Genomic DNA, 24,416 nt, shown 5'->3' on the forward strand with positions numbered 1-24,416 from the left:
CACAGCAGCAGCACTCTGGGACACTGGAACTGTAATTTGCATATCTGTTGGTTTTGTTCCCTTTCGCTTGAACAAATACTCTCAACAAATAATCTCTTCATCAAACCGAACTTTCTGCACACACTGCACACAAAGACTGTCAATGAAAATACAGCCTCTTCTTTGTTTATTAATTGACAGAAAAACAGAGCTGTTGTAACTACATGTCCACGTTGGTAACGACTGCACGTAGCAACAGTAACAAACTGCAACGCAATGCAAGATAAACGAGGGGAGTGGTGACGGAGGAAACCAGATTAAAACTAATTTCTGCGACAAAAGTTTATGCTGCGATACATTTTCACATTCCTAAAGCGTTCGCGCTTTTATTGTGAAGGTTAGGACTTTGTCAGCTGTCAGACAAGATGCAAACTGATACAGCTCTTCAGGACTACCACACCCACGTCTTCTTGTTTCACGCTTCCTTTACATACGGTGATGCCCTGCAGATAGAAGTGATCCAGTCACACATACACTACTGTAAAAGGCTCCACATTAATATAAGCTGGTATTCTCTCACAAAAATATCAAACCAGAAAGACACACAGCTGATCAACAAAACTCTAAAACCACGCTTGATAGGACGGGGAAGATATGCTTTAATCTCAATTTGTTTTGTAATGAAATTTTCATTTATTGCGATTCTACGAGTAGTGAGAGTTGTACAGTATCAATAATGATTGAAAACCAGATTAATCTCCTGATCTCCTGAGACAATAACTCACAAGCCCTATTTCCAAAACCAGTGCCCATCACATGTCATTTACATTTTTAAGTTAATTGCTACATTTAGCTGCCCATGCTAATAATAAAAATATGGGGTGTTTTTTTTTTGCTACTCACGTCACACTGAGCTAATGCTGTAATAAAATACAATAAACCAAATTCAATAGAGCCTCTTAAAACATGGCACAAATGTGAGCCTTCAAATTAACACGCTTCAGATTAAAGCAAAAAATGTCTTTTGAAAAGTCTCGATTGACACTGAAAAAGGTGAAAAATACTGGAAGAAATGGAGGGACTGCATAGAAAAGAGTAGAGCTTACCACTGAATGTGTGGAATTATGTTTTATAGTGGTGACCTTGGGGACTGTACGGAAGTATTATGTGTCACTGTGGGTTCCTTAAAGACCCCGGATCCGACCCTTCAGCCTGTTTTTTGCCAGCCCTTTGTTTTTACAAAACCTGTCATTGTGTTTTGCTGTAGATGACCGTGTCTGATGTACCTGTTCTGTGTGTAGTTTTACATGTCTATGTTTTGTTTTTCACTGGAAAAAAGTCAATAAAAAGAAAGTCTGGATTGAAGATGAGTGCATCATTTATCCCGCAATGGTCCATGACGTCTCCAGCAGGAGACGATGTCCCGTTCAAAAATACATATAGGGCAATATAGACATTTACCCTTAGTGCTCATGCGGCATGGATCTGTGCCGCAGGTGCACCTATGGTAAATTGCTGTGGGAATAATAATACACAATTCCTTGGACATCCTGGGTGTGTGTGTGTATAGGTCACATATTCTTCTTATGTGTTGCTGAGTCAAAGTTAGGATTCATTTTATGTCGTGATATGAAGAAGCAATATTTGTGCAAAAGTCATAAAATAAACCACTTTTATTTTATTTTTGTTCATAAAAATGAGTCATGACCTTTGAACTGTGAAAGATATTTATATTTCACAAAATCAATCCGATTTAAAACATTTTTTATACTTTTTGCTCAGGTGTGTTTATATAGTTGCAATGCTCAGTGTTCTAAGGGTTAACAGCAAAGTAAATGACTGATTGTGCCACAGAAAGTGATAACTTTACTTCCTCGCCAGCCAAATAATGTGACGACCAGCGGCAGAGACAACAGCCTGTCCTTGTCGTCTTTAATCTGATCAAACAGGTGCAACAAATCCCAACAGATGACATCACATAATTAAGCGGCATGTGTCAAGAAACATAAACTTTCCAGCTCGAGCAAATAACCAACGCGATGCTTCCCTAATTAGCTTCACCAAGTTGCTGATGACACTCGCTCGCTCCTCTCTCCAGGAGGTAATTAGGGGAACCAGGAATTTAACGCTGATGTGGCAAAGTCAAAGCAAATGGCGCAACCGTGTGCCGTGTTTGGATATCTGCCCGTGGACTCTGCTAATTATTTATCATCTCACTGTATGAAGAGTCACTTTGCATTTACGGGCCGAGCAGGGAGATCAATGTCGTGGACTAAGTCCTCCCAGCACGACTTCATGAGCAGAGAAACGGGGGCCAAGATGAAGGAGGATGCAGCTGACACTGTCAGTCTGGAATCAAGTCAGTATCCACAGTATTCGCTTTAATTCCTGGTATTATGTATTCTGACCATCTGCATTACATATTGAGACATCACTAGAGTATGCAGCAGCCCTGTGCTTTTGTTTAATGTCTCTGAGCCACTAAAAAAAAAACTTGATCTATACAGTTTTCAATAATTCAGCCATCAGTCTGTGCTCTGAGAGCATCTGATATAGTGTCTCAGCCCGTTAGACTCAACCTCGCCGATACAGTGCAGCTAGCGGAGTATATTTCCGAGAGAACCTGCACCTCACAGAGGGGAAATGTCAATATCTGCTACGTTGATATTCCAACATTATTAAAAAAAAAACAGCAGAAATACACTTAGCTATTAATAATGCATCCCTGCTTTGATAAAGCCAATTAATAAAATGGACTCGCTCTCATTTCCCGTGCCACTTTTTCCCCCAGATTGTGACTTCCAACACAAGCTGAGTCAAAACAGCCCCAACCTCTCTGCACTGTGCCGTTTGTGTGTCTGAGCCCTTTCCTTGAAATGCAACACGACGCAAGTTAGTGCATCAGCCCACTCCTCGGAAACTTGCTGCACTGACAGAAACATCAACAACGATCACAATCACACAATCTATGAAGGGTGGAAAAACAACACCGAGATCCTCCACCGACTCTTTACTGTTTTTGCTTACCCCCCCGAAACAAACACAGGTTTTTCACAGCAGCAGCAGCAGACTAGTATTTTTTGACAGTGTGATCTTGTTGCCCCGGTCAGCATCTTGCTCAGTTCAAACAGCAATAACAGTGTGGATGGGATGAAGAAGAAACGCTGAGGGTGTAAATCCCATGCCGACATGTGGTGAACGTGGCTGACAAATGACTTGTAAGTCAAATGCAATTGTGGCTACTCACTGGCTTGCATGAGCTGTCCCTGACGTCCAAACACCTGGGAGAAGGTGGCATGGCTGCAGGTGATGGTGTCCTCCATGGCTGTCCCACTGGCACGTGCCGGGGAGAAAGAGAGAAGAGGAGGAGGAGGGGGGTTAGATGAGGGAAGGTCAGCATCAAACACTGCGTCACAACACAATGAGAATGAGAATAGATGAAAAGATGCAAAACAAGAAGCGGGACAAGAGGGAGGGTTTACCTTCAGCTGTGGAAGCTGGTGTGTGATCTCTGTGATGACTGTCCTGGACTCGTCCTCCTCCTCCTGCTGCTGCTGCTGCTGCTGGAAGTGATGATGCTGCTGCTGCTGCTGCTGCCGCCGAGGAGCAAAACACAGTCCTTTGCTGCTCCCACCAATGTGAGCAGAACTGTTCGCCGCACAGATAATGGGGAGGGGGGTGTGCCTGCCTGCCTGCCTGCCTGCCTGCCTGCTTGCTTGTCAGTGTGCAAGTGTGCACGTGCAAGAAAGTTCTCTCAGTGTGTGCGAGAGGACATGTTGGTGTGCACATGTGAGAGAGACACCAGTTTCAGAGCTGGAGGCACATGTGCTGTGCCAGCTTTCTGATCTTGTGCTTTGTCTGTGCAGGCTGACAGTCCTCATGCAGCTCCAGACAGGCTGAGTTGAACCGGAGAGGAAAGAGCGGGGACGGAAAAAAAGGCGGTGAGAGCAGCGCCTACGGCAGGTAAGAGTCAATTCTCCCCCCTTCACTCACAGTGCAAGTAGACAGCAGTGTCTGTCCTCTGGGCACAGAGCAGGACTGTTGCTTTCTGATGTGTACTGATTTCTTCCCTCCCTCATTCCCTCCCCTCTCTACAGCATTTTCCTGTGCCTTGGCAGTAACATCTCTCTCTCTCTCTCTCTCTCGCTCTCTTGCTCTCCTGTTTCCCTTTCGCATCTCTTACCCCACCCCATGCAAATCCCCTCAATCCATCTTAAAGCTTGGGCCACTGCTGGGAAACAGATTTTACTCAAGTGCCTTATCTTCCCCCAGTGTGAGAGTAGATGGGAGATGAGAGTAGTGAGTAGCGAAAAGTTGGGCTGGTGCAGCTTCTGGTTTCCAGAGGCAAAGTCTTAAAAGAGAATTACAGAAAAGAGTGTAAAATAAGAAATTAGCTCATACTAAAATGAAAAATAACTTTGACTTGCCTCTCTCTGTGTGGTGCAGAGACATTTGATTCACAACTACATTACATGAGATGAATAAATAGGGATGGAACAAAAACATTTTACAGATTGTTTCTGTACTGTCCAATCTATGTAGCCTTTGCAACCTGGGTTTACAGCTTATTTCCATCCATCCATTCATCGTCTACCGCTTTATGGTGGGGTGCATCACAGGGCTACACTGAAACAAAACAATCATCCATTAAAACACTCACACCTACAGTCAATTTAGAGTGTCCAATGAGCCTAATCCCCAAATCTGCAAGTCTTTGGACTGTGGGAAGAATCCGGAGCAAACCCACGCACACACGAGGAGAACGTCCGTGCAGAGAGGGCAGCTTATGTCCTCAAAAAGCAAAAAGAATCTTTACCAGAGAGCCCATTGTCATGGAGCCTCCTCTCATACCACCACTGTGTGAGGTGAACGCACAAGAGACCCGACTGCATCGCTCACATCCTTGCATCACATCCTCCCGTTGTGAAAGGAAACAGCAGGAGGCTCAGCGGGCCACAGTGAGAGCCGAGAGGAAGGTGCAGCGAGGGCTTCTTCCTTCGTGTCAAAGGATAACAGCCGTGCACGAGAAGCAATGTCCAGCGTTTCAGCGCATTAAAGTAAACAACTGCACGTTTCAACAGTGTGTCTTTACAAGAGCCAGATCGAGGCAGCAGGAAAACAGCGTGCGGTTGCATCGGAATGCATCCCAAATCTGAAATATGCTGAACACGAGGATTTCACAAACTTCACTTTCAAGTCTGACAGATTATTGCCCAGAAGAATACATCTCCTCTACACCTTCATCTCCTTTAATGTCATTCTCTTTGAACAGGAAGTAGAGGCAGAGTGAGGTTGTATGTGTACAGTATATTGTCGTGTGTGAGCATCACACACATCGCACACATGGAAATGAAAACAATAGAGTGAACACTGTACGTCCATCATCTCAACATCATACCAACAATGTATATGAACTCAAATGACTTCCCTTATTACAGTTTTAGATCATCAGAAGAAATAAGGAGTTTGTGAGAAACCATTTTTAAAAAATAGTACAAAAATATTTTATAAGGACAAACATAGCATTGAGAAATAATAAACTGTTTTAACCCTTCGAACACAGAGCATTTCAGCTGCTTTGTTACCATTACTATGTTTAAGAGGCTATAAGAACAATATACAGTGTCTTAAATCCTTTTTTTCAGCACAACCTAGACAATCTGATGAAAAAAAGGTAATTTTTTACCAACTATATAAAGACACCTGAGCAAAAAACGTACTCAAAATGTTTAAAATTTGGAAATATGTCAAAGTTCAAAGTTCACTTTGTCTCGTTTTTAAGAGCAAAAAGAAAAGAAAAGCGGTCAATTTTGTGACTTACGCTAAATTATTGCTACTTTATATCACTAATAAAAATGTGATGTAAAATGAATCATAACATTGAAAAAACTATTTTATTTAAAGCCTGAATATGTGACCTATAAACACACACCCTCAGAATGTCCATATAAGGAGTTGTGCATTATTCCCATGGCTGCGACGCAGACCTGTGCCACGCGAGCACAAAGGGGTACAATATCACTATATATGGGAAAAATTGTGAGGAACATAAAATTTGCTACATTAGCTACTGAATCTTTCTAGTCAAGTCAAAATTTTATTTAAATAGCTGCACCTAAACCTCCAAAAATGACACTGCAAAAAATGCCTGAAGAAAATATTTAAAAACATATATAAAATGACTTGTTTGAAGCTTGTTTGAAGTTTTCTTGAAAGTAAAAATTTTCATTTTTTGCACAATTGAAATCACATCAATCATTAAAAACAAATGTTGGCCAGCTTGAGCACTGAGATGTGAATATTATAAACTCAAATATCTGTTAAACATCCACATAAAACATGGTCCAAAACTGAACATAAAGGGCTTTTCAGACTGACCAGCATTGCTGTTACTGACAATATTCTTGTGTCGATGATCAAACGTCCAATGGTTTGTTTGGTTCCAACACACAGGAGAAGTAGCTCAACTACCGTACCACGACAACTTATACAATCACATGACCAGTCCTGTGTGTTACGCAGTGATATTTTGTGACGTGATTTCGTTAACGTGCATTAATACCAGTCTCTCTGTGGTCACGCCCAGCACAGAGCTGCATGGAAGTGCATTTTTATGAATAGAGCCGAAGCGCCGTACACAGCAATCAAGAGAGAGTGCAGTGATATTTCACTCTGACAGAAAGAGTACAGTGCAGCACTCTGTCTAAATCCCCACCCCTACACACACACACAGCAGGAGGAGCCATAAAACACATACAGCCCATAAACTGCACCGTCATGGTAATATCCTCACCTCCCTGTCCTGTCATATACAGAAAAGCCGAGTCAGTGGATCAAACCCAACATACAGATTGTTTGGACTTCATTACTCCATCTATCGCCATGACAACCCTGCGTGTCACGCGAGGATCCGATCTACACGTGAGGTCACGTTCCTTTGTGAATCAAGCAGAACGTGATCGAGATGCAATTGTTGCCGGATCCGTCGTACGCATGCGAGACCATCGCGTTACAGCCGACACACTCGATGCCACGTGAATAATTTATGCCGAGTCATCAGTGATATTGATGTAGATTATCCATTCAGATTAATAACACACTTTCTTCTTTCTGTTGGGTGACACAAATAGCAATTGTTGACAGGGATACAGGTTTATTTTAAGAGCTGCGGAGCCTGACTGAATATTTAATAATCCAAAACATCATCTGTTTTGTTGATACGCTGGTTTGTGTACAGCATATTATCATAAAAACTACATCTTGGACAAATCCTCTGCAGCTCCGAGCTATTCGGAATAGAGCGATTAATTATTAACATTTGCTGCCCACTACCACTTCTTTGGAAATAAGGTTAATGATTTTGCATTTTCTGGTGTTCACCATACTTTACTGTGTGTTGTTAGGCCTTGTGATAAATGAGATATTTAAGTTATTTTTCTGTCTATTCTCTAAATGCATTTCTGTGCTATCTCCTTTAATATATAACTCTGTCACGCAGCGTAACAAAATGTAGCACAATCAATTACAATGAATCGAGAGCCCAATGCTAAACAAGTTAGTTTTCCCAGTGCGTTTGCGACCTTAATCCTGGTGATTTATGAGTGCAATATTACACAGACGAAGCAGTGAGTGGTCGCGTAAAGAACGAATATAAAGCAGTAAGATGTGTTCACTGTAAAGAAAACCAATGAATATAAATATAGGAGTCTCTTACAACTGCATATACACAAACCTCTACACAAGGAATGATTTAAGTTGTTTAAAATCGAATGAATTAACTTTTGCTCCCCGCTTTCACGTCGAGCCATACGACATGCACGTGGAGCGACACAGAAAGCAGAGGTACGAATTTCAAAAGGTAAAGTATGACTCACAAATCAACCTCTGTGTCAAGTGCACTGCTCCAAAAATAGACAAGAGATCGTTTCACCATCGCCTCAGCTTCAGAGGCGATGGTGGCCGTGACTGCCCTGTAGCCGCTCTCGCTGACCTGGGGAGCAAAAGCATCGACTTGTAGACTTGATTTACGTGAGGAACACCCTTGATCAAACTCCCGACTGAATTAGACTTCTCTTTTAAACAGTCTGCCAGGTTCCTGACACACAGTTTTAAGTACAGAAAGCAATTGGCAAATGTAATCTGGAAATCTTTATTACAAATGCAATGGCAGGGACATCTATTACATTGTTTTAAGAAAGAGTCCTGGGGAATAAAATGGTCTGCGAGGAGCGAGAGCCCATTTGTGAGTGCGGTTACATTCTCCATTTCCACAATGTAAGGTTTGATTTTTTTTTACTGTAAAGTATATACTGTATAGATATATATCTAATAAATGAAACACAATAACCGAGGACCATAAATGTCTTTATCTTCTCCGTTTATACTCACATCTTGCAGAACTTGGGTAAAGCTGAGAGAATCCTACAAGCAAAAAAAACAACAACAAAAAGCTTAACACAAATTGAAAAAACCTTTTTCTTTTATTGTGTCAATTACAGTGATGTCTTACTTGAGGTCATTTGGAATTTGGGTCTTTGTTCATCCTTCGATACACAATATTGATGCATAAAGGCAAAACATTGAAAAATGTTCTCATGGAAAAATAAATTAGCTTCAATTCATGTCGTTCAAATGACTTTGCCACAACATGCTACAAGCATTAAAGCACTGCCTGTGTGTGTGTGTGTGTGTGTCCGTCTCTGTGCTACAATGAACATAGTCTGGGAGGGGAAGGTGGGGCTTATCGATGGGAGGGACTTAACTAAAACATAAGTTTTTCACTGGTGGGAGACATTTTCATCATGTATAGTCCTGTGTGTGTGTGTGTGTGTGTGTGTGTGTGTGTGTGTACATATATACACACACATATATGTGTGTGTATATATATATATATATATATATATATACATATACACACATATATGTGTGTGTGTATATATATATATATATATATATATATATATATATACACACACACATATATATATATACATATACATACATACACACACACACATATATACACACACATACATATATATATATATATATATATAAAAATCAAGATGACATTTTCATCAGAATCTAAAAACAAAAGAAAATCACCCAGCGTCACATGGCTCTTGTGAGGAATATGACACAAACTGAACCCTGCAGCACTCAACATTTCCTCAAGGATCTGTTATCATCATGCATTTTGGCTATAAAAGCTGTGTCAAATAATTTCAAGGAGACAACCAATTCAGAGATTTGTCAGGAAGATTGTTAAGGAGCATTTTGCACCAATTTGGCGTAAAAGTCGCCAAAGTGCAACAGAGCCGAATTACATCCCATTGTTTACCGACGGATGAAGCCAATCTTATTTATCGAGCTACAAATGTTGGCAGGCCGTTTTTTTTTTTAAAGTGCTGTAAGAACACTGGGTTGTGTGAGTGATGTCAAAAAAATGATTTTCAAGAAGGATATTATTTAAAAAAGGAGCTTACACATAAATTCCCATTATTTTACAAGTGGCAAATGAAAGGGAACAATAGAGAGGGAAAGCAAAGTAAAAAAAAAAAACATGAGACAAACTTTAGAGATTTAGACCAAAGGAATATCTGTCAGGCCGCACATCCAACCATAACCATTCACATACTCACCACACACATATACAGTGTTCCTGAGGACCAATTTTTGCAGTCGGCGACTGCCATTTTCATTTTTGTTTCCCAAACAAAAATACACTGAGATATATTCTACAATATGATTACTACAGAGATTTAAATCAAAACATTGCAAATCATGTACAAACTGAAGTAGGTGCCCATCGTGAGACAAGGAAATTGGCTTAATCTAGTTTACACTCTATTCAGCACATGCATTAAGAGACTGTGAACAAATCCAAACAGAAGGGGACAAAAAAATAAGGAAAGAATTAACGTAAGTATCTCTTACACTAACTGATACATGATTGCCGTTTGCAATATATCAGTTTTCCAAGGTAACGGAGCCCTAATGTTACTGTTTTGGGTCAAGTTATGACACATTATTGTATATATTAACTCAATGAAATTTACAGTTTCTTTTTCCACTTTTTGACATTATATGTTGTTGGGTTTTTTTGCAAGGCTGGCTAAAAATCGAGGCTCAGATGATTAGAAGGAAGATAAAGAGAGTTTGCTCCTTAAATCCAGCAAAGGCAGTTGAGTCGAGCAAACTTCACGGGCTGCGAGTGAACAAGTCCACCACGAAACATCAGCCTCAGTGCTGTCAGTGCCTTGGTAGTTCCCGCCGGCTGCCTGAGAGGTGAGCCACCATTTCACAGAACCAGCTCAACAGTGTTCAAATGGCTCACTTTGTCAGCACCTCCTGGAACACATAAAAAAACAAAAGATTTTGTTGTTTCACTGTCATATTGTATCAGTCAAACAAGATGTGTTAGCGCGGTTGTTGAAACAGCAAAAAGGATCTGGGTTTGCGACACAGTCGGAACAACAGATTCTCCGGTTTCCCCCCGCAGTCCAAAAACATGCAGCGGTGAATTGGAAAGTATTGGCAGCGCGGTGTGTGACCTGTCAAGGGTGGATCCCAACTTTTACCCTACGTCACCCAAGTATTTTGTCATAAATAGTGGCATACACTTAAATAAAATGAGAAAAAGTCTAAAAACAGCAAAGAAAATACCATGAACAGATATCAAAATGTTAGCGTTTTTAAAGCCGGACATTTATTGCTGATAATTTGTTGCCTGTGATAACCACATACCTCTAGATTGTTGATGTTACATTCTGATAGGGATAATGAATTCTCCATAGAGGACACAAACACATTATGAACACAAGAATCAAACTCTCACCTGAGTCTCTTTTGGCTCTTGAGTTGGTGGGTCCTCAGTTTTAATTTCAGCAGGCGGCGCTGCACCGGACATCTGTAAGCTCCTGGTCACCGGACCACCCACTCGCTCTCGCGATCGCAGGGAGAACCGTTCCTCTTTCTTCGGCTGTTGTGGTTTTGGTGGTGGAGATTTGGCGTCCGCCAATCTCTTGGGCGCTGCTTCTTTATCTGCGCGCTGCATTCTCATGGCTGGCTGCGGTTGTGCCGTGTCACCGGGTGTGTCCAGGACTGGCAGGGTGGGAGGTAGAGACTGAACTTGGCCCTTCTTTGTTTTTTTGTTAGCAGAAATGGGTGTTGGGAACGAAGCAGGCCTTTTTAGTCTGCCCAGAGTAGCAGCAGGTTTCCCTTTGCTTGTCTGGGCGGATCCAGGGTTTGTTGCACCAGAGCTTCGAGCTCTGGTCTTCCCCAGGAGTTTAGGTTCGGTTTTTGTCAGCTGAAATTCACTTTCTGAAGTTTTCTTCCGCAGATTCATGCTTTTATCCACCCCAGACACTGCCTCTTTTTTCACCTCGGCTAGACCTTTTTTGCCCTTTTTCACCACAGGTTTCTTGGGACAGCTGATCACCATATGTTTACTGAGACTTGCGGGATAAGTAAACTCTCGGCTGCAGTGTGGGCAGACGTTAGAGGGCAGCCCTTCTTCAGTTTTAACTGTAACTTTCTTTGCAGTAGTGGCAGCTTTATTTCTCTGAGAGATTGCCTTCTGGATCAGCTGGTTTTTCTTCTTACTGAGGGCACTCATTTTTGTTTTACCAGTATCTTGATTAAAATTAAGTCTCTTTGGCTGACCCATTCTACGGAAAGCACTCTGGCCCACAGTAGCTGCTGTGGGTGACACAACTCCATTTGGGCTCTTTACTATTTCCTTGAGGGGGATGGGATTTTTCTTGGGAGTGTAACGCTTCTTGTCACTTGCATTGGCGCAAGCCAATATGTGCTTGTGCAGTTCAGGCATGTTGTCGAAGCTGTTGCCACACTTGGTGCAGCGAATGGCAGTGGTGAAAGTTTGCGGTATGTTGTGGGTGGTGAAGTTAGTGGCTGAGGCTACCGAGCCAGCATGTGAACGACTGTGATAGGGAAACGGGGGTGGTTTATAACTGGGGTAGTGTTGATTGATGCCAAGGCGGACATCTGGGCCTTTAGGCTTCCCTCCTCCTGAAGCCATGATCTTTATAGTAGTGTATAGCTCCTCATTGGGGTCCTCTGCTCCATCCTCTGCATGATTACCATTAACATCGGGTTCCTCTTTCACTAAATCATGGTCAGCGGTTGGAGCGGGTTCATTAGTAATCTCTGGTGCCGGTGTTGAGGGGCTGCTTTCCACTTTGGCTCTGGATGGATCTGTGTAGTTCTGCGGCCTGAGCTTGCCATTCTCCACAGTCGTATTTGAACACACCTCATTTGGATGCAGATCGGTTTGGTGCTGCTGGAGATTACAGAGAAAGGCAAACTCTTTGGAACAGACGGAGCACACAAAGATCCTGCCCACTCCGTGAAGTGTTGTCCGGTGAGCCAGCAGGGCGGAGGCATCCTCAAACAGCTGCACACAGAATTCACACTTGAAGGGCCAGTCTATAGCATGAACTGTGATATGTCCACTGAGCTCTTTGATGGAGTTAAATGGCTCCTCGCAGACATTACACACAAAGGTCTTGCAGTACACGGAGTCAACTTCCTCAGTCTCGGCGACTTTATCAGTTGTATTATCAAGAGCAGCAGGCTGAGATGGCGTTTCAACACCATTCTGAGGTGCATGATTCGAAATGGACAACTCATCATTGCAGTGCTGTGGCTCTTCTTTTATCTTTATCTGATGGAGGGACTGTGTAGGGCATGGGTCTTCTGATGCAGGAGGCGAGTGTGAGGGAGATGAGGATTCTGGTTGAGGCGAGAGAGCAGCAGAGTCAGGTTTTGAAGATATTTCCATTTCAAAAGAGTCAGTGTCTAGGTTTGAATTGCCATTGAGGAGGCTGTTCTTCACATCTTCTGTAGTGTGCAGACTGACTGATGCAGGCTCAAGAGGGCTTGGCGTGGAGCGACTAAAGTGATCTTTAATTGGAGTGCTCGTGGAATCCAACGGCTCAGTGACACAGTCCTCTTCCTTGCATTTGCTTTCTTCAGCCGGCAAAATTTCTGAATCCGACTCTGACTCGTGTTCAACTGACCTTGGAGACATTTTGGGCGAGAGGACAGGAAGAGGTCGGAGCGCAGAACAGTCAGAAGGCTGAGAGAGAGGAGAGCTAGGCATTGCTGGTGGAGATGGTATGGTAGGTAGTACAGGGGGAGGCGGTGTTGGGGAAGTCATGCTGGAAGTACCAGGTGAAGATGGGTTCATGGTGACAGGGGTCAAAGAGGGTGGAGAGGGGTGGGCAGAGTCTGGCGCAACAGTTGGAGAGCGAGAATGGAAAGAAGTTAGGTTGGCTAAGACGGAGGGGCCCTCCTCTCCTGGCAAAGTCAAGCCTACATATTCATTCATCAGCACCTTTTCAAGCATGCTAGTGTTAGGCTTTCTCTTTTTTATCAGTGGCTGTGGTGCTGGATTTCCCTTAAATTCAGGCTCAGCACTGCCCTTACGTGTCAAGCTTAAATCTAGGGCAGAATCACCAAGCACCTTGTTCAAGCTGTCGCTTTTACGAACGACTGAGTTTGACAGATCCAAGGGCTGTTGATTACAGGAATTTCCACCACTACTAGAAGAAATTGGGCTGTGCATATTACTATTATTTCCAGAGGGACTCGAGGTGTCTCCATCATCTTTGTCCAGTAGGCTCCCAGGAAGGGGCATGATGAGGTTCTCCAGCTTTGGCACCTTAAGGGCGTGTGAGCTTGCCACCTCAGCTTTACAGCTCTCAGTTTTACAGGCAGGACTGAGCTGTGGAGAGGACGGGGGAGAAGATGTTCTCCTTTTAAACCTGCCTGACGACCCTGGTATCTGCGTGACTGACAGCGGGGAGGCCAGTCTATGGCTTTCTGTTAACACAGCAATGGTTGATTTCTGAATGTCTTGTGTCTGAAGGAGCTGTTTGAGTTTAGGTGATAGATAAACGGTTTTCTCTCTTAGAAGTGCGGATGAATCTGTGGCTTGTTGGAACAGTCCTCCCACGAGCAGGTTAGATGAGGAAGATGTGGAGGAAGATGAAGATGCCGATGAGGCTGTGAAAGGTGCTGATTCAGTCTCCACTTTAAGGCTGGGAATAAATGGAGGCGTAGATGTTCTCCTCTTCGCTGCTGGCTGACCGACGTTGGACACGTGCTTTACTGCACTCACTCGCCCCTCCACCTTCAGCGGCTGACCAATCTGACTTGGGCTGATGATGACCGTGTCCAGACCAAACAAAGTTGCCGCTCTGGAGTCCACCTCTATAACCTCACAGCTGCTCACCGTACTGGTGGACACAATCTTGCCATCAATGTAGAAGCTCAAATTCTCAGAGATGTTTTTGGATATATCAACTGTGTAATCGTCCCTGTCCGCCTCATCTTCTGTGTCTGCACTTGGCTTGTAGACCAGTGGAGGGCTGGTGCTGAGGGACTCATCAGGCTGCTGTCGCTGTTGCTGTGCTGATGCCTCTTGCAGCAGCATTCCTTTCCTGCGAACCCCCTTTGGTAACAAGTGCCGTTCGTGTATTCTACGTTGGTGTCTCCGCATGTTGGTGTGTGTGCCAAATGCTTTACTGCAATATTTACAAGGATGGAGTTCCTTTGACTCACCATTATCATCCAATGTAAAGGGATGGTCACCATGGGGCCCCAGCTCCTTCCTCTGCATGTCAGAGTTGTGTAGATTTCCTCCGGTAAACTGGGACCCTATTGCAATAAACTGACTGGTTGGGCTGGTGCAATCAGGACTTGAGCCTTCAGCCTGCAACACAGGACTAAGTAGACCTGCAGTTCCAGCGAGAGAGCCAGGCCTTTTCTTATGTCCATTCTCATGTCTTCTCTCATGCCGCCGCCTCCCCACTTGAGAGCCAAAGGATTTACTACAGTATCTGCACTTAAACAATTGTGTTTGCTGGTTAGTGATGGCATGAATGTGTATGTGACGCTCCAGACCCTGTCTGGTGGTGAAGTGACGTTCACAATGCTTACAGGGATATGACTCTCCGTGTGGATCACTTTCAAGGTCACCGTCAGGGTCAAGGTCAATGTCGAGATCCGGATCAGCCTCTGGTTCTTGTCCTCTAAGAGAGGAAGAGTCTAACTTTTGCTCTGAATTTTTATGGCTTTCTTTACCAGAGGTCACCAATAGGCCAGATGGCTTATTGTGCATGGAATCAACTGCGACCGAATGCTGAGCTGTTGGCTGCTGAACTTCAGTTAGATCCATCAGATCATCAGCAGCATCCTCCTCCTCTTCTTCTTCTTCTTCATCCTCTTCCTCCTCCTCCTCCCCGTTATTCTTCTCCATCAATCCTGTTGCCATATCTTGCACATCTTTGTGGTCAGTGCTTCCCATGGGATGGGTTTCCTGAAGTTCCTGCAAGGTCCCTAAGGCCGATGACCGCTCATCCTCCTCCTTCAGGCCTGTAAACAAATAAGGATAAATAGCAAATTATGCTTAGCACGTAGCACACATTTGACTGAAGAGTGCTTGTGGATACATTCATTTACACAGACTCAAGAAATTAAGTCAATTTACCTTCCTCCCCATCCCACATCTCCTTAACAGTAGGTTTGTTTCCACTTCCACTCTTAAATCCGCCCAAACCAGCCTGTCTGGCTCTCTCCAGCAGCTTTCGTCTTGCTACAAAAGCAAACATACACACAACCACTGTATCAGGCATTGTATCAAGTTATGACATCACTTGCCAATGATAGTTTGGACAAATACTTCATATAACAAAGCATAAAAAACAGAATCAAATGGAGGGGTTTGGATATTTATTACAATAGCAGTGAGCAAATTGATTTAGGTAATGGAGTATAACAGCACCCAAAGAAACAGGGGAATCTGCAAAATGCTCAGCAGCTATGGAGGCCTGTAAAACCTGACAATTACATACTTAACTTAATCGTACTTTTTTGACTCAAGTGCACACTATCACAGCAAATTGTAAAAGCAATTAAGGATTTAAAACATTTATTTAACATTTGTGGACTACCCTTACAGAATATCCTAAAGCACAAATTGTGTGTGAAATTATGGACCTGCATCACGCATCAAAGTCCCAGGTGGTGGCAAACCTTGAATTATTTGGATTTTTTTCAGTGCCTTGTCTGACTTAAGAGGCTTCTCTGGCAATGGTTCATAATAGGAGTGTGTCAACAAGGTCATCTGACCCTGTCTACAAGGCCTAATTCATACCAGTGACAAACATACTCCAGGTCAGTCATCTGACCAGCAGGGTAAGACATTTTGTACGTGATTTACAGCAGCAACACAAATCCAAAAGCAATCATACTTCTTTGTGATTGACTTTTTATATATCCAGCACTTAGTGAGCCATCACCTTCACAAACTTTTGGCTGGATAACAAAGAGGATGTTTAATATTAAAATGAGGCAAACAAGACAAGTGAGATTAACGTCTTGAAGCTTGACTAGTACAAACAGATTATGTTTTAAACCTAGAGCCTTTTGTCAGTGAGATTGACAGAAAACTATTAGAACCCATATTTTATTTCAGGTTTTACAAAAAGAGATACATACTTTACCATACAAGACACAATATAACTAAGCCTGTGTTTATGTGAATTTTCAATTTCCACAATAAAAAAAACCTCAGTGGAAACACAAAACCTTGGGGTGAAAAGTTGACATATCAAAATGTTTTGAGGGGGGTGGAAAAGTTGGCGTATTTGTAAAATTTAAAGTGTAATCAAAACAGATTTAGGGAATAAAGAATGGCGTTTTCAAAATAACATGACTCAACACATTTCTCTGCACTAGAAAAATGGCAGACACAGCATATGAGAGGAGGTACAGTATGTGTAGACTGATGAGGAAAACACAACATTCCTCAACTTGCGAGAGGCAAACATTACAACAGCAATAGATGGGAAGCAGCAATGAGCCCAGTATGTTTTGATTTTGCTTGGTATTTTTATTCTATTATACAATTTGGTCCCATGTACTGTTCAGCAGTGGACTAACTCCCAATAATCGCACAACAGCAGTGAAGGGACACACACATGCATGGAAACAAACAACATTTTGGGTAAAACTTGCCATGCGTCTTGTTAGAAACCAGGATACTGCCTCTTATCAGCCATGTCAATGATTATACTAAACTTAAAAAAAGATGAAGGCCAGAGCTACTGTACATGCTTTTGTTTATTTTTATTTCACAATTTTTAGGTCTCAGTTTAATCAACCACATGATCCAATGGTTCTGGAAACATATTTTCCTAATTTAACAGATGAAAATGTGACAGCAGTCAACTTGAGTTCTTTCAAAGTGCTGTTGTTGTTAATAATTTACTGTGTATACTTTAAAGGGTTTGGGACATGAAGGTTTAGTGGCTTTATTTTAAGGTTTTAATCTCTGAAGTATGGAACAGTTAACGTTATACAGCTAGGCTATAACAGCACTATTGTTGGCATCTGCATGTTCACCATCTTCTCACTATAGCTGGAGGATATGGCCAAAACTTTATTATGACATAAACATTTTCTAATTAAGCCTGCACAACACTAGAGGATTTCAGAATCCGACTTGATTTTAAAAACGTGGGAGACCACAGACAAAACTTTGTAACTGATTTTCAATGTTTAATGCTGAGGCAGCACAGACCAGACTAGACTGATCCACTCAAGACAGAGGACCACAAATCTCTTGTTTAATCAAATGATTTCAAGGAGGAGATTCCAGGGATTTGCAATCTAAACGAAACTTTGGAAGCCATGGCTGAGAAGACGGAATCAACTTAGCCTGTACAAGTACATTTCTAAGCAAAGGTATGCAACATCCATTTCCTGGTCAAAACGCTCTCATTGGTTACTATGGGGTTCTGCTCATACCACAAGCAGTTCAGTGTTAAATATCAAATGTGTTCAATACTTCTAGAAGACGCTTCAGATGACGATAAAAATGTGTCCGTTAACTCCTCACACTACAGAATAAAATAATCTGGCCAGATAATCTGTTCAAATCTGAAGGAATGCACCCACGATTGTAATGGGGCCAGATTGGGACTGAAATCTGGTCAATCATCCTCTAGTGTGGGGCAGGCTTTAGTCAATGTCAATAATTATCAGAATAATATATATTATTTTTGTAAAGACTGATTTTTGATCCTGAGTGAAAGATGATTTCTAACATCATTATGGACAGAAACGGAAAACACATTTTACAACATATGAGGTAAAATACTTGGTAATAGTGTGTTTGCACCATGTACAAACATATTTATACATTTAAAAAAAACTTTGATAGATTGTTATTGCTTAGCAATATGCATTATTACATTGATATACATTCTATATATTCTTATTGGAATAACGCCCAGCTCTACTTCTCGCCATAGCTATCATTGTCATATTTAATGATTATTTCTTCCAGAGTTTATAACATCTGTTCCTGTGCATTCAGAGAACTAGCCGTTTAGCCTATGGCTAGCATGCAACACCAAGTCTGACAACTCGATGAACTGGTTCTTCTGGGACAAATCGACGTTTCGGGGCATTATAACATTCGCAACAGAAAGTTATCACCGTATTACACGTTAGTTACCAGCAGTTACACTATAACTAGCCCGCATTTGGGACAGACAGCCAGCTAACTTAGCTATCATGTTAGGCCATCATCAAGTAGACAGGCTCACCGATTGATGGCTTTCATGCTTTAGGAAACTCAGGGAAGGTCACATCCTCGACACAGTCAGGAGCAAAAGGAGGAAAAAGAGCTGACTAAAGTTTCTCGGGTGCTCGTTTTAACGGCTTAAATTAACATTTAACGGCCAAAGAGGTGGCCTGCTGCTCGCTGCGAGGAGCTGAATCCGCGACTTAAGAGGTGGGGGAAGAAAGTGCAGAGCAGCCCCGCACATACACGCACATCGCTACCGTTAACGTTAGCTCCCACTAGCCAACCTTCATTCGAGGCTAAGCTAGCCGTGCCAGTTCTCAACTTCGCCTGAGCTGCACAGAAAATCAACTCTCCCGTGGATCTGCGTGGGGCGAGAGCAGCGCGTACACGTACAGAGAGAAACGACGACAAAAAGCAGAGGCAGAGAGAGCAGCGTCGGTAACGAAGAGACAGGCCTCACCTCGCTTCGCCCTGGTGGAGTTTTTCCTGCTCAGGCTGCTGCTGCTGCTCAGGCTGCTGTTGGCTCTTTCTTCCTCCAGTGCAGCTGTTATCTCAGGGTTGTCTTCCACCGTGAACCACACCAGCAGCTCCTCTCCAGGCCGGATAGGCTGCAACAATGAGAGATGACATCGGCCTCCAATCGCAGCCCGGCTTGCTGAGAGGCAAGGGGGGAATTATTTGGGCCACTGTGGATCTACTCTGTCTGTCTGTCGGTGTGTGTGTGGGGGATTTAACTGTGTTTTTTAACCATTGTCTGCGGTGATATGTTGGTGCACTTCTAACATCAATCTACTGGAATTCTGCAACTACTATACATAATACACCATTTACATATTACTGGTAACACTTTATATAACAACACAGTAATAGTTTTGTAATATTATTATGTAATATCACCCCTATTTGTAATGCAATTTCCATCTTGGTAATAGTGTAGCAAGGAAGACATAATAATTACACTAATACCACGTTATTTCCTAATTTCACAAACATGAAAATGATCATTGATAATGACCCTTTTTATTCAGCTGAAATTCATCACACACACGCACACTTTCCTACCAAACGATTACTTCCCATTGCCAATGTAGTATGGAGGTATTACCATAATATTTCTTCCCTATCGCAAAATGATCATATCATGTTATTACCACAGAGGTGTGAGGAAACATTAACAAAAGCAACATTCAACCAATCTACTTGTATACAATTCAGAAAAGGGCCATCAGATTAATAAATAACACAGGATATAGACAAACACAAATTAACTCCTCTTAAAAACGCTCGGTTTAAAAGGGCGCAAATAATATTCAAAACAATAAAAATAAAGACTTTCAGAGAGAGACAAGGTGGATATCATTTAAGAGGGAAACTGAACTTTAAAAATGCAGGTGTGCCAAGACAAGTTTAAAAAGTATGTGTGTTTCAATCATCAGCTTAACAGAGTTATATCAGAGGGAAAACATAAATCAGTTTAAAAGAATATACAAAGTAAAAACTTTGAATACATATAAAAGGATGAAGAACAGAAGAAATGGACGTGTTTAAAGCCAGACGTATTCTTGTGTTGTACTGAGAACATTGAAGAACTTTGTATAAAATACTGTAAACATGTAAATATTTGGTGATGGGATGAAGTCGTCTACAAATTGAGATTCTGTGTAATAGGAATGGGGTATAGGTACATACTGTATAAGTTTATACATCTGCATACTCCTTTTCAAACATGTGACGAGATGTAAATGTTGCGTTTGAAATAAAATAAAAAAAACTCTCTATATTGTTCCTATACTATAATGTATATTGATTGACAGGCTTCAAACTTGACAGGTGCCTTACTAAAATGGGTACGGGTCCCATTTCACTAGGTACTTTAATAATCGAATCTAAAATCTAAGATAAATGATGTGGATCTGTTATGTTACCATAGGTCATTTAAAATTCTAATAAAAATATATGCAAATGGATTCATCTACAAATGGGGAATCCACAATTACAATTACAGATAATTGATGAGCATTGTATTATTTTCTTTGTAAATAAAGAAAATAAATCACTATGTCTTAATTCAATTTTAGGACACAATTGCTGACAAAAAACAGCAAGAATATAAAGTAAACAAAAATAGCATCTTTTGATTAAATATGCTCATATTTAGAAAATGCCAAGGCCCCATAGTTACACAGTGTTATTTCAGCAAATGAATCACGTTTTCACTACCTTTCAAAACTAAATGGACAGACAGATTGAGTGATCCACAGCATCAGACACATAAACTGATGACATTTAAAATGTACAAATATTACAATAATATATATATATATATATATATATATATATATATATATATATATATATATATATATATATATATATATATATATATATATACACACACACACACACACACACACACACACATATGCATACATAAGTTCATCATTATCTCCCTCCCTGTTTATTATCTTATAATAAAGCAAAGCACCGTCACTCTTCAACGTAACCTCTGTGACTGCAGCGTGCACACTGTGCGGGTGGGATGGGGGCGGTGCCGTGGTGGTGTCAGACAATCTACACCACAGTATAGTATAGTATAGCATAATACTATTCATTACATAGTGTAGTAATTTGATATTTTTAATAGAGTTAGTTAGTAAAATCTGTGTGTTTGTATAGTTTTGGTGTAAATTGGGCAGCATGCAATTTACTGCTTTTTTATAAAGAGATAAAATTCATATTGAGCAGAATTCATTCAGCCCATTGGTCCGGCCCTCAACAATATTTTATGTTTCTCATGTGGCCCCTTGGGGAAAATAATTGCCCACCCCTGGTCCCTAAAATGACTGTATCAGATTAGTAGTTGGTGATACTGGTATCATCCCCCCTCCTCATATACCCATTGAAACTAATCCTGGGTTTTACAGAAATTGCAGAAACATAGTCCGAAGACGTTATATGATGCACAAATTTGCGCTTTTTCATGATTTATAAAGACGTCCTCTTAAAGTGGGTACAAAAAACATTTTGGTTTGGCTTTTCTTTTTTAATTGGATTTCTATTTATTTATCTGTTCATTTTTAGGTATTTTACATTATTTTATTTGGTTTCTATCAATCTCTCTCCGTTTCAATCTACCCACTTTCACTTGTATCATTATAATTCTGCTTTTTATTAAGATTAATTACTATTTATTTATCTGTTTATTTGTTTGTAACTCTGCCTCTGGTGTATCCTCATCTGCTTCTTCAGCTCCTTTTATGTGAGATTTCTATTCTTAATCATCTACCGTATTCTGGCCACTGGCATTGACGTTTGTGTCCTTTTGTTTGTACCAAAAGTAACTCATCGCTGCTCTGCGGTCCAAGAAGTGTGACGTTTACTCTGTAACCTCATGAAGTAGAATACAACATACCACGGAGACAGACGAGCAAAGTTCAAGTGACATAAACGCACCACAGTGCAGCACATACACAGTTTTCTTCCTTTGAGTCTCACAGACATCAGAACGGCCTTTAATACTATTTGCAGTGTTGGTATAAGATTAGTTTTAGGTTGATGTAACACATTTTATGTATAGTACAGTTACCAGCTTTGGGTTTTATGTACCGTTTGTCTTTTTGGTTATGTGTCTACATAACCAAAAACCCTTTAACCCTTTAACACCTGAGTCTTATTTTAACCATAAAAAGGTCCAGAAAATGTCCTGCGAGTGAGTGCTTTTGCCCTTTTTTTCCCCATAATACTTTCAATATCTGGCAGTTATTTACAATTTGCTACATGTTAAAATAGTCCATTAAAATAAAAAAATAAAAAACACTGTAGTTTGAAATTTGAACTATATATAACATGTTTACAATAAAATGTTTTTGTCTCTGATTTGCTTAAAATACTGATATATAATCTAATGTAATTGTCATTTTTAGATCACAACAATAATGTTCCTACGTGAAACACCTTTCTTTTTTCCCCATCTCCACATTTATGTCCAGGCAGAAACGTCTGTAGGCTCCTTTAAGATTTATGAACGTCATTCACTCAAGCATATATTTTTTTTATTGTCTGTATAGAACTCTGGACGTCACGTGACTCAGTTTGTCTACACGGCCGTGCTGAGGCTTCTGCAAAACAAACGCCCCCCCAAGTGGCAGTTTCAAGCCGTTAAAGTTCACTGCACACTTTAAATCCACAGACATCAATGACAAGTTGTCAGAATGACGATAAGTGACCCTAAAATGCCCCCCGGGTGCTTTTCACAAGTACAGAACTACAGTCAGAGTGGACTTCTTTCAAAACCTGAGATGTCATCATAAACCATGTAAATGATAGTAAGCACTGGATTCTGTATTTGATATGGAGGTGATCACTGCACAAGTGGAATCTGTTACCTGTGGATTCCTATTGCTCCACCTACGCTCGCTTCAGCCAAGTTCTAAGGCTTTGGGTGATCCTGTAAAGCAGGACTATTCACTTACAAACTCGGTTTGGGACGACAGCCACTTCAAAACCAGTGCAAATGTATGAAAAGTATAAAATAATAAAGGTCACACCTGACCCTCACACACTTCAAAGTGCATGAAAAGTGCACAGTATTAGCTGTCACTATTTCAAATAAAAACGTGTCTGTTACACTTGACTCTAGTGGCTTGTAAAGCAGTTGTTTTCAGTGTAAATGAATCACTAGAATGAGGTTCCTCCATGAGCAGAGCACAGACGCCGTCTGACACAGTCACTGGACTGAAAGACAGCGGCAGGGTTTGCGATGGCGCTCGCGAATCGCAGGCTTTCAGCAGTGCTGTCGCTAAAAATACACCAGACTCCTCTGTTAAACGTCGAGATTTTAGACATTTCCCTGCTAATTGCTGGAGATGAACCCACGTTTTCAGGATTGTTAAGTCTCTTTTAATGGATCTACAGCGCAGCATCGCCCGGCTTGATTCTTGTGCCGGACGTCTCTTCCTGTGACAGCCCTCTGACCGATCGGTGGCCGGCAGTTTGGCGATGTCACCCATAGTATCGCAAAAAGTACAATCGCAAAATAACCGTGCTGAGTCGAGCTGGTGGAAACACGCCAAAAGAGGATGCTTTTGGGCCTCAATTTGAAGGGACTGGCTGTAAATTGTTGTAAAATGTATAAAGTGTTCTCCCATATGTTCGTTTATCCCAGGGACACAACAGCTATCGACGATCTTCACTATTTAGTAGGGTTTTCTGATTCCTCGTCCCTAAAGTGTCTTTAACTTACCTTTAAAACTTTGTAGTAAATGGCTCGGTCGATCTCCAGAGGGAAGAGGTTCTGCTCGTCACTGGCTCGTGCCCAGTTCACATAACGCAGCCAGTTGCCCTTCGCGGGGTCCGTGGCATCAACGCACATCCAGCCCCTCGCTGGGAAATAGACCTACAGGGCATGAGTGCATGGATTAAAAATAAATAAATAAATTAATAATTAAAACAAAAAACACTCTTCTGTATAGAAAACCTGAACGGCTTCATAGCAATGTAATTATCTTTTCTCAGCGGTCGTGTAGATTTCAGATAACTCTGTAAAGCGATTGCTCAGCTGCTTTTATAGCCGCAGTGTAAACTCTTTGGTTCTGATGTAATGACACTTAATAGAGAATGTAGTTGGGCTTGTTTGAGCTGTGCAGCAACTACCAGTAACAGTGCAGAGGAGTGTTTTCCAGAGTAACTCACCTCCCACATGTAAACATTACTGGTCACCTGGGACCTTTTTTTCTTCTCTCCAACGAATGGACCAAACCTCTTGCCCTTTGGAATCAACTGAGTGGCCCAGACACCTGAAAAATAAACATGAGGAGGA

At 41.5% G+C, this 24,416-nt stretch overlaps 2 protein-coding genes across 5 annotated transcripts in view; both read right to left on the reverse strand.

The window, feature by feature from the left end:
- The window catches only part of kaznb (kazrin, periplakin interacting protein b), an 89,023-nt gene extending 85,481 nt beyond the window's left edge, over nucleotides 1-3,542 (reverse strand). For 2 of the 3 annotated variants that reach the window (XM_044024298.1, XM_044024297.1), the window contains exons 1-2: nucleotides 3,462-3,542; nucleotides 3,227-3,312 (exon numbers count right to left, since the gene is read on the reverse strand). In XM_044024298.1, the coding sequence (XP_043880233.1) occupies nucleotides 3,227-3,302 (76 nt within the window). In that variant the 5' untranslated portion in view covers nucleotides 3,303-3,312; nucleotides 3,462-3,542. The remainder of the gene's footprint in view (nucleotides 1-3,226; nucleotides 3,313-3,461) is intronic. The other variant, XM_044024296.1, reaches the window with a different exon arrangement.
- A 6,095-nt stretch (nucleotides 3,543-9,637) lies between these two features.
- Nucleotides 9,638-24,416, reverse strand: part of prdm2b (PR domain containing 2, with ZNF domain b) — an 18,906-nt gene continuing 4,127 nt past the window's right edge. Inside the window, exons 3-8 of one of the 2 annotated variants that reach the window (XM_044024175.1) lie at nucleotides 24,290-24,393; nucleotides 23,841-23,993; nucleotides 19,059-19,206; nucleotides 15,494-15,598; nucleotides 10,817-15,378; nucleotides 9,638-10,329 (exon numbers count right to left, since the gene is read on the reverse strand). In XM_044024175.1, coding sequence (XP_043880110.1) covers nucleotides 10,312-10,329; nucleotides 10,817-15,378; nucleotides 15,494-15,598; nucleotides 19,059-19,206; nucleotides 23,841-23,993; nucleotides 24,290-24,393 — 5,090 coding nt within the window. In that variant the 3' untranslated portion in view covers nucleotides 9,638-10,311. Of the gene's footprint in view, nucleotides 10,330-10,816; nucleotides 15,379-15,493; nucleotides 15,599-18,617; nucleotides 19,038-19,058; nucleotides 19,207-23,840; nucleotides 23,994-24,289; nucleotides 24,394-24,416 lie in introns of those variants that run through there. The other variant, XM_044024176.1, reaches the window with a different exon arrangement.

This window comes from Solea senegalensis, linkage group LG4 (assembly GCF_019176455.1).
Source record: "Solea senegalensis isolate Sse05_10M linkage group LG4, IFAPA_SoseM_1, whole genome shotgun sequence".
Classification (NCBI taxonomy): Eukaryota; Metazoa; Chordata; class Actinopteri; order Pleuronectiformes; family Soleidae; genus Solea; species Solea senegalensis.